Source organism: Rhineura floridana, chromosome 9 (assembly GCF_030035675.1).
Source record: "Rhineura floridana isolate rRhiFlo1 chromosome 9, rRhiFlo1.hap2, whole genome shotgun sequence".
NCBI lineage: Eukaryota > Metazoa > Chordata > Lepidosauria > Squamata > Rhineuridae > Rhineura > Rhineura floridana.
In genome coordinates this window covers 125,031,958-125,044,640 of record NC_084488.1, presented here as the reverse complement: position 1 = coordinate 125,044,640, position 12,683 = coordinate 125,031,958, and the positions used below count along the sequence as shown (strand labels likewise).

Genomic DNA, 12,683 nt, shown 5'->3' with positions numbered 1-12,683 from the left:
AGAAAAATCTACCTTCTTTTTGTACTCCATGGCTTAAATTTTGTTCTTATCATATTTGCACCTACCTCACAATGAGAAGCACCGTTTATTGCTGAACATAGAGATTATTCCATCATAAGCTTAAATGGTTTAGTGACGAACAGGTTTTGAAAGCAGGAACTTTGTGTGCCTACTAGCCACGGCGTTGTTTCCCATGTAGCAGAGGACATTTTCTCCACATAAGGCCAGCAACTATGCATGAAGCTGACCCATGTAGCCACCCACAAGGACCCAACTTTTACTACAGAGGCAATTAGTTACCAATGTCGAGCAGCCTGGTGTTCTGCATATACCAAGTGTATGTATACAGTATGAGAAATTTGTTATACTTCTGTTGCTGGTGCATCATTAACAACTAAACAGGCTGTACATGTGTAGATCAGTGCTTTGAAAAAATACAATTTTATTAGATGTGAAATAGGGTACATATCATCTGCTTAAAATCTACAGCATTATGATGTAACAAACACCACAGGTGTTAATTTTAAAACGTACTTGTTAGGCAGAGTACATTTATTTTAACTACATCTGTAGGCTATACAGATCTTTCTTTTTAAAGAAGAATATAGGGAACAGATAATTTAAGATGCAGAAGTCATTTTGAGAACAAAAATATATTTTTCCACTTCACAGAAAATAAATCTTTTTACCTTAATGTATTCTCTATTGATATAAATTAATTCCAAATACAGTCATTAAAATTCTGTGTAGCTCAACCATAATTTTATATTGTGTCAACACTTGTCAGGATGCATTATGCGTTTAGCACATGATTCTTGACATACGTTAAACTGTTATTGCTCTTTTCTGGAGCCTGTTCTATTACACTTAAATAGTTTTGACAGTCTCATGTAGCCCAGCTTCATAACCAACTGTGAACTGCTTGAAAAACTGAATCACCCAATAAAAGATCTTGAAAAAAGCACCAATCTGATACTTGGAAAGAGTTTGAAAGCACTGAATCAAAAACAATCTGCTTGACATATATGATTGCATGCATTGCTGCAGCATGTTAATTCCAACGTAAGTTTTCTGTGACCATCTGAACTGCAGAACTCAAGAGACCAGCTGTGTGTGGTTCAGTCCACATCCCACTGAAGTCAATGGCAAAATTCCACAGATATTAATGGAACAGAACTGCACACACGCATTCAAGTGACGCTTGTTGCCTTCACCTGCTATTACTGCAGGACAATTCCAAAACAGGGCAGAGGATTGAGGGGACACACAGGGAATAAGTTATTGCACATATTGCTGCCCTGGACTCCTTGGGGAAGAAGGGCAGGATACAAATTTAATAATAATAATAATAAATATTTCTTAACAGATCTGAAGAAATCAGAATACTGGCCTTACCATGGAAAGGAGACGTGGAGAATCAGCCTACTTTATTCAGTCATGGATTTAAGAAGCCACACATACATATCAACAGACAGATACACAGAGGTGCTTGAAATATTTTTAAAAAACACATACCTTTCATTGCTTGGTTCTTCTTTTTTCACCTCCTTTCTCGTGACTTCAGCCTATTAAAAAATATCCAGTTTTTAACTCTTGAAGCAATTAACAAGGAACAGTGTAAAATACTTCTGCCCACACACAAACAAATTATACAAGTAATGCAAAAAGAGGCTCTACGTTGGCTCTATTTTGCAGCTGCCTAAACCTAAATACTTTTGTGCAAGACAATTAAAAAAAAGGAATGAGGGGGAAGAGAAATGGAAAACTCATGTGTCACAACACTGCCCCTCTTAATCATACAATTCCTGCATCCCAGGCATCGCCCCCAACTATGAACTGCCTGGTGGGCCAAAGGGAGGTGCCTGGAAGGCCTCATTTAGACTTGCAGGCCAGACGTTCCCCATCACTGTTATAGTTTAGCTGCTAGGCGGCAATGGGTTTAGTTGTGGGTGGGTGGAATCAGGAGTTTCCTGTGTTTGTCCTCTTCTTGCTAGAGAGATGGTAAGTTCTTGCCTAGCTTCCTGACCAGTGCACAGCGGGCAGGGAAAGCCAAGGACCATTAATACCAAACATCAACATCCAAGGGGAGTCTTCAGAATCTGCAATGGCTGCAAACAAGCTGAAAATCCAAGAAGTGTTTAACCAAAGGAAGTTCACTTACTATCAAGGGTTCAATCTGTGGCGAGCGAGAGAATGTCAATTGTGACTTTCCAAGACTGTAGGGATACCTTTTCAGGAAGCGGCACATGGATGCAGCAGACTCAGCACTATCTAACTGAAGAATTGCCTTAAAAATTAAAATTTGCATAAAATTAACATGAAAGTATATAATTTGTGTAGTCAATACATTGATATCCATGTAAATATTATTTATCCAAATCAAACAGAGCTTTTTCCTCATAAAAGAAATTATTTCTAGGAATATAAGGCATGGGTGATGGTGGTGAACGAAGCCTTCACGTGCCACTGAGTGCTTGCACAATTATTGTGTCATGATACTCTGGAGAGACTGCATTAGGTTCACTTACAAAGAGAACAACATTTACCTTGTTCTTATTTGTTATCACCATGTAGTGATCCACGCGTCCAAATCGAAGTCCAACACAAAGTATTTCAAGTTCTGAATAACCCCCATCTGGCAAGTTGCCCAGATGCACAAACTGTGAAAGAAGGCTTTCTGTATTCACCTAAATAAAGAGAGGCAAATGTAAATTTTGTTTGTTTATAGTATTTCTTACCTGCCATTCACTATAAGGTCCGATGCCAAGCAGTGATTGCAAAGAAAATGGTTTTTGCTTAGAGTTTGACTGATCCCCACATATGAGGTCAGGAAGACGTTCTCTTTCACTAGTCTGCCTTGCAAATGATCCTGAGTATTTTCTGCCTTCTCTGGCAGCATGTGGTTTGGTTTACTTTCTAAAGCTATCCTTTCTGTGGGAAATCATAGTAGTACCATAGGAGGCACCTGGTTGGCCACTGTGAGAACAGGATGCTGGATTAGATGGGCCACTGGCCTGATCCAGGACCGTCTTCTTATGTTCTTACTTCTAGTCACTTCTGTTTTTACCTGGGACATTCTAAGCTCTGCTTTTTTCAAGATAAACATTTAATCAGTTTATCACCTGTACTTTCACAGTAAAGTCAAAACAAAGGACCCTCCAGCACTACGCACTGAGCAAACATTTAGTATCAAACTAACCTGTACGCATTTGTTTTTTGTCTATGTGTCTTCAGCATATAAAATCAAATTATAACAAAGCAAAACAATGACATGATGTTTTATGGAGACCACTAATAGCAACCCTCTTGAATCAGGCCAAGCCCCATCTAATCCTGCATCCTGACGTCAGTGGCCAACCTGGTGTCTCTGGAAAATCCACTAGCAGGACCTGAACGCAATAGCACTCTCCCCACTTGCAAATGCCAGCAACTGGTATCCAGAGGCATGCTGCCTCCAAATGGTGATTTCAACTGTCAACTCAACTGAATTACCCCATGTTACAAAGGCATCGACCAGAAGTCAGATATTTGGTGTCGCCGCTCCCATTATGTGGAACACTCTTCCAGCAGAGATTCAGCAGGCATCTTCACTTTTGACTTTCAGATATCTCTTGAAGACTTTTTAATGCAGTTGTTTAAAATTTTCTTGAACAACCAGTCATTTTAATGATTGCTCTCTACTGGTTTTGAAGTTTTTTTATGATGTTGTACCCCACCCTGATGCTTTGTGAGAGGGTAGTATATAAATATATTTATCAATAAATAAAGTGTCAGTTATTTACAAAGCACTGGAAAGAATTCTACTGACAATTCTCAAATCAAGGAAAACAATAACTTCTTTTATACCCCACACTTATCCTGAAGAAACAGGTTCAGTAACAGGGAAACATCTGTTAAAAACTGGCAATGCCTCTGCTACTTACCTTTGGATTGGCATCTTTAATCATAGAAACAAATATAGCTTCCTAAAGAAAGGACCAAGAAGATTTACTTAGGAAACAAACAAGAGTCTACAGGTTCACAAATTATGCATAGATGACACCCATTTTGATTAGGTCTAATTTTAATATATGCTCAGCACAGCAACCTCTTGAACTATATTCAGCCTTGGCCCCACTTTGTGAAGCATTCCCCTCTCCCTCTTCCTTTCTATACCAATGGCACATATACCCATCTACTGAGATTACCACTTTATTCTTCTGATTAAGGGGGCTGTGGCCCATGAAAGCTCCTGCTACACAAATTTTAGTCTTTTGTGCCCCTCTGCATTCTCAGTCTATTCCAGCCCCCCCTCCGCCCGCAAACCTCTCTGGAATGAATTACTGGATTTTTGCAGCAACAGGTTTTTTGAACACCCACTCATTTTTAGATAGTTGTTTACCAATACTGCCACAGTTATGGTCTTCCAACTCCAGGGAGAATTGCCCCAAAAGCTAATTCACATTTATTTACTGGATATATGTCCACTTTGCACGTGTTGCTAAACCATGGTTTAGCACCATGAGCATGAGCTGGAATGAGCCTGGAAAAAAACCTGGCCCCACAAGCTCCCCTCTCTTCCATATGGGTGCAAGAAGGATTTTGCTAGCATTTACTTGCAGTTTCACAGGAACCCATCTCAGCATTCTGTACAAACCAGAGGTTGGAACGTTGGACACTTACCATGAAAGGGCCTTTTCTAGCAAACAAAACCCACATAGCCACTCTGGGTTATCAAACTCTAGCAGCCAGGCAGAAAATCTCTATTGTTCATTTGAATACTCCTAGATTCATAGAATAACTGACTTGGAAGGGGCCTAGATGAGTCTGAATGATGCTGAGGGCCCATTCCCAGGAGGATCACACGTCTGCTGAGAAAGTCTGCTCTTACATTCATCTTCCCCTTGATGTACTGAACTGCCACCTAGGTCAAATTTTGTTCCACCCATTCTATGATGCCCCATGCCTCCAGTTGAAGGGAATGCAATCTGAAGCTTCCTGTTTGTTCAAAGGCGATAGCCGAGATGATGGTTGGTTAGGGCCAAGACATGCCTGTGAAGGAGCATGTTCCTGAAGGGGTTGAGGGCTAGGGCTATTGCCCTGAGATCCAGCTAATTTATGCTGTGTCCTTGCTCTCCTGTGTCTCGTGGGCCATGTGGTGCGTCAGACAATGCCCCCCTCCCCAGCCCTGAACGCTGGCAGCATCATGGCTATGATTCACTGGGAAAATTTGATTGGAACTCCTTTGAGGAGATGCCTATGTAGAAGCCACCACAGACAAGGGAGGTCTGGGGTTTGAAGTGCTAAGCCCCAAATCTGCAATCACATGAATGGAAGGAAGAAGCCTAAAATACTCCAAAAGGGCATAATGAATCTCACTTGCGTGGTCTGCTGAGGATCTCTGGCACTCGTCGATGGTGATGGCTTCCAACTGCAATACTGAGAAACAGCTCTCGCTCAGGTTGGAAGGCGAGGGGGGGGAGAAGGGGAACAGTTCGTATATAGGCGTCCCCTCTCCTCTCTGAGAGTCTCCCCCGGGGATCATTCCCTTTCATGCCTCTGAAGGGGCTGCCCACTGTGATCAGGTTGACTCTGCAGCAGCGTCCCTGACCGGGCGCTCAGCATGCCTCGTAAGAAAGGTTGCTGATTTAGCCGTTGCTTTTGCTGCTTTCTCCAAGATCCTTTTGATTTGTCTGCGGCAGCGTCCCTGATCGGGCACTCGGTGTGCCTCACAAAAGAGGCAGCTGATTCAGCCGTAGCCTTTGCCACTTTCTCCAAGGTTCTTTGGCTCCTCTTGGGAGCAGCTGCTGTTTCTTTTGGCTTCCCTGCTGGGCCCATAGACAAGAGGAGGGAGGAAGGTGGTGGGAAGATAAAGAAAGCTGGAAGGAAAGTGAAAGGTTTTTCCTTTATATGGCAAGATGAGAAGCAGAAATGCTGATGTTGAAATAAAAAAGGAGAAAAAACAGCAGAAAATACCATAGCAAGCAACACAAGACAGAGAAGGAACAAAGACGTCTGCATGGGCTGGCAGGAAATCAAAACTGAAACTGAGGAAATGCTGAGAGGGAAAGGAGGAGGAGCATTCAAATTATTAACAATAGTGATTTCCTGCCTGGGCTGCTAGAGGTTGATAACCCAGAGTGGCTATGTGGCTGAGTCGGCTAGGAAAACTTGATTTCAAAAAGACTGAAGCTGTCTTGTTTAACTAGCCAGGATTTGTTTTAAAGTATGATCCTCATGTTCATATGAAATGCTAAGCTGGGATCCTGCGAAACTGCAAGTAAATACTGGTAAAGTCCTTCTCCCAGCTGGAGCAAGGGGGAGGATGTGAACTCAACACTTTGCTCAGCCTCGTCCCAGCTCATGCATATAGTGCTAAACCATGCCAACAAGGTCACAGACTTCAAGGACATAACTTGAGATCTTCCCGTCTGGTATTGCTGCCTCTGTTGTCTAGATATCAAGCAAGTTGCATTTAGCAAAAAACAGATTTTTGGCTGAATAATAAAAAAAGAAACACAACTATAACCCCAAACATGAGGAAGCAGAGGGTAGCAGCTCTAAACAGAGACAATTCATCAGTGTCCAGAGTAGTTGCATTAGCAAAAGTGACAAAGACTCTTGTGGCACCTTAAAGGCTAACAAAATTTATGCCGTAATAAAGGTGTCTGTCTTTAACGTGCTATTAGACTATTATTCTCTGTTGCAATTTTTTCAATTATTCTTCTTCATGTTCTATTTACCAACCTCATTTTTTATATCTTTGAATTCAGGTGCCAAAGTAATGCAAAGCTGGTTCTTCTCCACCCACTTTGGAAAGCAGGTATAAAATTTCACCATGGAGTCTGCACATTTGTAACTCATTTCTAGGTATGCCTTTGAAAATAAAAAGAAAGAAATCGACATCAGCACTCTGAAGACAGATTATCATCTCCTCCTAAATATGCAGAATTAACAGTGGTTTTCCAAGAACATTCAGCAATACTAATAAAGCAATGCACCAGGGAACATTTCCCCTTTTTAACTGAATGCCCAGTGAAAAACGTCTGCATACCTTCTTATGTGAAGACACAATTAAGACATCATTTACTTTTCCAAAGAGCTTGGTTAAGTCAGTAATGTCATCCACAGCAAAACCTGCCCCAGGCAGGTTAGAAATCACCACAACACATGTATCTTCTGCCTCCTAAAAATGCAACAAAAAAAAAGGGGGGGGGAAGGAAAGATCAGAATCTTGTGACAAGTTTCAGAAAACATTCTCCTGCTGTTTCCCATCTTCTGCTTTTCCCTTGAGCCCTTGGTGTGCAAAAAGCAAGGTCTCCTCCCATTTGTTCTGGAGTTACAGATAATCAGCAAAGGAACTCCTGTTCTGTTCTTACCTTCTGTGGAACAAGCAAGACCCTTCTTGTGTCCTCTGGCAAGGATGGAGAGTGAAGTAGCTAAGGAACAGGAGCAGTTCCTCTCCTCTCTTTCATTGGGCAGGAGAGAAATCCCTGTCTTTCTATCACAGCACTTTGGGGCAGAGATAACAAAAGGGAACTGGCTGACAGGAAAGTCAATTACCTGTGGACCTCTGACTCATGGAACATGTCACAACACAGAGCTGGAACAAATAGTGGTGGCACTGTTTTATCAATGTTATTGTTAACCATTATGAAAGCATTAGACTAAAGCGGCTCAGACATGCCACATAGGCAAACACACTGTTTGTGCATATATGGGCCACTTTGGAAGGCCTCAAAAGTGTTAAGCTAATGTGAAACCCAAAAGAAGGCTGAGAGTTTGGAGGAATGTATTTTCTCCTCTTTACATGAGTACATTATGATTTTTGTTGGTTGGGGGGACAGAAGAAATCCTAACACAACACTATGATGCTGATGGTGGCCCAACAGGCCAATTTGCGTATCAGCTTTCTATCCATGCACAGCTTCAGGCAACAGTGGAGAGATTATTGGAAAAGAGAATGGTTTGGTAGTCAAAGAAATAGCGACAACTCTTGGTTTCTGCAGAAACTGCACATGCATGCGAGTGTGACCGTTTCTTATTATCTTGAGGCACAGTGTGAGGGGGAGACTTACCTTGATGACTGATTCACTTGCTTCTGTGTTCTTTACAGCCTCTGTCATATCTGTAATTTTAAAGAAATCACTGGTGAAGTGTTATTTGGGGAATTGAAAGCCCAATCCCTGCAGTCTGCGTCTGTGTTGGAATTGCTTTTAATATGTTTTTTTTAAAAGAACATTTTTTCTAAACAATGTTTTTTTAACTCTTTTTATTTAACATGTTTTAAAAGCTTTTTTAAAGAATGTTTTTAAAGTTGTTTTGTTTTAATGTATTTTAAGGTCTGTTTTTATGATGTTTTAAAGTGTTTTTACTGCTTCTGTTTGCCGCCCTGGGCTCCTGCTGGGAGGAAGGGCGGGATATAAATTAAATAATAAATAAAATAATTAGGAAGGCCCTATTTTAATCTGAATTAGTAATTTTGTTCAGGACAATCATCTTAAGCAGAACTTGTAATAATTAACCTAAATGAAAATAATTCTTCTAGGCTGCAACCCTATAGCTAATTATCTGGGAGAAAGCCCCAACAAACTCAACGGTGCTTACTTCTGAGTAGGCATGTCTAGAATTGCACTGTTACACTAGTGTTCTCTAAAGATACCTGGTACAGGTGCAGGTGGGTTTGTTTCTTTTGCCTTGGATTTCACAGCTGTCTTGGGTTCTGCTCTCTTCTCGCTCTCTACGCTTTTGGCCTCCTCAGGCTTCCTGGAGTCTCCAGTAGGCTTCTTTTGTTTCAGAGCTGTCTTTGTCCCCCCAGGCTCTTTTGCCTTGGATTTTACAGCTGTCTTGGGTTCTGTTGTCTTCTTACTCCCTGCGGCTTTTGGGGCCTCCTCGGGCTTCCTGGGATCTATAGGCTTCTTTTGTTTTCCAGCTGTTTTTGTTCCTCTGGTCTTCTTGACATCTGTAGACTTTTTCAGTTTTAAAGGTGCCTTTGTCTCTCCAACCTTTTGAGTTTCTCCAGGCTTTTTGTCATTTGCTGTGGTGAAACAAGACGTTCATATGGTTAAAGGAGTTTGCTGATGGTGGAGGTATTCAGCGCTAGTCCTACTCAGAGTAAACCCACTGAAACCTTTAGTACTACTTCCTATATATATGTATATGTGTGTGTATATATATTGTATTTTATGTATTTTAATTGTATTTTATGTATTTTAATTTATTTTAATGTTTTTGTGATGTCATTGTTTACAATTTTATTATGTACGTGTTTGATTTTATTTTTGTAAGCCACCCTGAGTGCCTTATTACAGGGTAGAATAATGGAAACGACTCACTTAGGTTGATTAATTTCAATGTGTCAACTCTGAGTAGGACTTAGTTGAATACAATCCTGTCATTAAATTTAAAATGAGTTTTGCCTGACTAGAATATTCCTATGTCTAGATCGGATTAAGAAGATTGAGAAATCCACAATTCAAAAATTTAGTTCTGGTAATAGAATTCTTTGTAAAACAACAGAAACATTAAAATCAGCAAATTATTTCAAAAGAACGCAAGATTTCCACTGGGGTGTACAGCAAAAGGTAACTCTCTTCTACCATCAAGAATTATTTTCTTTTTTTAAAAAACACCACTACCTAAAATGTGAACAGTTGCCTCTGTTCACCAATAAGCAGCTCACCAATAAACTATATAGCAGAATAAAAAATGCGAAGGATTCCCCAACTTTTCAGATAAACAAGGAGCAACCTATGATCTACTAAAACCTTTTAATCAAGCAGGCACTTGTGGACTTCCAGCTAAAGTACTATAATACTCTCTAGGAAGCCTCACATGTGCAACACACCATATTACTCCATCTGACGTAACAAGGAGGCTTTCCTACAAAAGACACCTTCATGGAGTCAGATGTCCTTGTCATATGTAGGAGTGCTACAATTCTTATAACACATTCAAAAATTGGCATTGCGCCTCCCAGAAAATGCCATCTTCCACCTAGTCTTTACATTATTCTGCAGGTTATGATGGAACAAAGGGGCTCCATACTGTTAGAACTAAGTGGATCCACTGTTAACAAAAATGCAGCACAAGAGATTAGTAAGGACTCCAGTTTTACATATTTTATAAAGTAGTTACTTAAAAGAAAAAGGCTTCAGTGATCCAAAAGCATAATTATCCAAGGCCTCATTTTGTGGAACCTACCACCCTTAATAACAAAGAAAACTGCCTTATACTGATTCAGACCACTGGTCCATCTGCCCCAGTATTGTCTGCACTGACTGGCAGAGGCTCTGCAGGGTTTCAGGCAAGTTTCTCTCCCAGCTCTACCTAGAGATGCCACTGGGGGTTGAACCTGGGACCTTCTGCGTGCAAGGCCACCTGCCTCTGCCTCTGCCACCTAGCGACAGCCCTTCCCCTACATTACCCACTTCTCTATTCAGCTACCGTTTTCTTCAGCACATTCCCATCTGCCAGTGACCCAAATACACCAACCCATCTGTCTGCTGAAGGGAAGGCTGGCTAGAACCCTCCTCTATTTTTATACCCATATTCAGTAACACAAAAGCAGCAGGAGACAGGAAAGAGTATCTAAGGAAGAAAAAGCAACTAAAACTCACAGGCAGAGGTTGCTGGTGTAGCTGGTACGATTATTTTTGAAGCAATTTGATATTTCCTAAAAAAAGGAAAAATTATAGATTATAACTGCTGAATACAATCCCATTAAAAACAAACTACAAGTCAGCAAGTAAAACAAGGGGGGGGGAAGCTGATTTAGAGAATCTGACAGGCCAAGCTAGGGAATATCATACTTACTTTGCGCCTGGAGGTTTCTTGGTATTTGGCGTGCTTGGAAGGGGTTTCTTAACATTCTGTGGGGCCTTCTTCCCATTTCCTTTGTTCTGAAAAAGAAAGTCTTCAGTATTCTCTTTTATGAATTCTCTTTTGCACATCTATGCAAAAAAACCCTAAGCCATACAAATATCCCCAAAGATTAAAGAGAAAATCACATTGCCGCCCTGACAGCTGTATGCTTAAAATTAACACCAAACCAGACACAATGATAAATGCACTGCTGTAAATGCTGTGCTGGGCCGGGGGGGGGGAGCAGGAAAAAACCCATCATGTAGTTGCTAACGACACACTCGGTGTTATGTCTAGTTTGATTCTTAGGCATAGAACAAAGAGTAAAACTGAATCTTACATCAGTTTATTTCATTCTAATTTCAAAGTCTGGTTCGTATATTCCTGTACATTGAATGTACTGAGGGCCAGAAGGGAATCCCAACACAAAGAACGGTTATTTAAAAGTTAATTCAGCAAAGAATACAATATATGAAGAAATGTCCCACATTTTTGACCGACTTGACTACTGAACTGAGATAAAGCTGACATCAATGAGAGAACTTTTTTGGCCATGGCACCCCAGATATGCAACGCTCTCCTTAAGAGGCCTACCTCACACCTAACTATCACTTAGATGTCAGGCAAAAATACTTTTATTCAGTCAGGGTTTTTAAATTTTGCCAGCTGCTATCAGTGGGTTCTAATGCTGTTGTAAAATGTCCTGAAATGTAGTAGGATGAAGGGCGGTATATAAGTATTTTAAATAAGTAAGTAGTGTAAAGATATACCATCCGAGGGGGGGGGGGGCAGGGGAAGAGACCTAGTCAGATGCTGTGGGATTAAGACACATTAAATAAACACAAAGCAACCTTTAAGTGCCACAAATTGTCTCAGCTTACCTGACTAGGAGCTGCTTGGGATTTTTCTGCCACACTTATTTTCACACGTCTGCCATTAACCAAAACTGGAACTGTTTCACCATATTTAACAGCTGCTATTACTGCCTCCTTGTAATTCATTTCAAGAAAGGCCTACGAAAAAGTGAAAGCTTTATTACTAACAGTTTGCTCTATGATTTTACAATTTTGCCTTTTGATGGCTACCTTGAGCAAAGGAGCAGTAGGAAACTGCTGAATGGTCATCTGTGAGCATGTATATACGGTTTCTGTGTCCGCACAAAGTCATTTGGGAAACCTTCAAGCTAAGCTAGTTTTGGTCGGTGTGCCATCCTTACGTTCTATATGCACACCTCAAGGTGCATGGTTCTCACCTGCCCACCCAGTACAAATTTTTGAGAGACAGAGCAGTTGTATAAAGGATTCATGAGGAAGACCCAAGGCAGAGCAACGCCAGCAGCAGGGAACAAAGCTGGGTTCTGAGTCTGCACAGGTGATGCAGTAGAGATACAGGAACAGCTGTAACCAGTAGTACAGCAAAGCACACCCAAGGGATCTTGGCCGTACTGCAAAATATTTGGCACTTTCTGTTTTCCAGGGTGGCAAAGACATCTATGTCTGGCTTCCTGCAATGCTGGAAGATGACACTGTTCACCCACAGTCCAAGGATCGAGCCACGCGAGTCCCTCTGTGGCCCGCTGAGTTGATCTACAACAGATTTCTTATCCCCTGCCAGATAGACACCAGGGTGACATGGTACTAGATGCACAGACACGGTACCACAGATGCATCGACAGCAGGAGCAAGGTAACCAATTTTGTGCCTCCCTACAGTTAAATGTAGTACACGATGGCGGTATTGTCTGTCATCACCTACACCGCTCTGCTGTGGTTCAGAGGAAAGAAAACACACAGTGCACCTAGCACTAAGTGCTGCTGTGACCTCTCAGTGAGGTCAATAATC

At 41.3% G+C, this 12,683-nt stretch overlaps 1 protein-coding gene across 5 annotated transcripts in view; it reads right to left on the bottom strand.

Annotated features, from left to right (window-relative positions):
* ZNF638 (zinc finger protein 638) overlaps positions 1–12,683 on the bottom strand; it is a 94,770-nt gene that overhangs the window by 20,906 nt on the left and 61,181 nt on the right. For all 5 annotated transcript variants that reach the window (XM_061583667.1, XM_061583671.1, XM_061583669.1 and 2 more), the window contains exons 8-18: positions 11,724–11,855; positions 10,795–10,880; positions 10,599–10,654; positions 8,642–9,016; positions 8,058–8,107; positions 7,034–7,165; positions 6,727–6,855; positions 3,924–3,965; positions 2,547–2,687; positions 2,162–2,287; positions 1,516–1,565 (exon numbers count right to left, since the gene is read on the bottom strand). In XM_061583667.1, the coding sequence (XP_061439651.1) occupies positions 1,516–1,565; positions 2,162–2,287; positions 2,547–2,687; positions 3,924–3,965; positions 6,727–6,855; positions 7,034–7,165; positions 8,058–8,107; positions 8,642–9,016; positions 10,599–10,654; positions 10,795–10,880; positions 11,724–11,855 (1,319 nt within the window). The remainder of the gene's footprint in view (positions 1–1,515; positions 1,566–2,161; positions 2,288–2,546; positions 2,688–3,923; positions 3,966–6,726; positions 6,856–7,033; positions 7,166–8,057; positions 8,108–8,641; positions 9,017–10,598; positions 10,655–10,794; positions 10,881–11,723; positions 11,856–12,683) is intronic.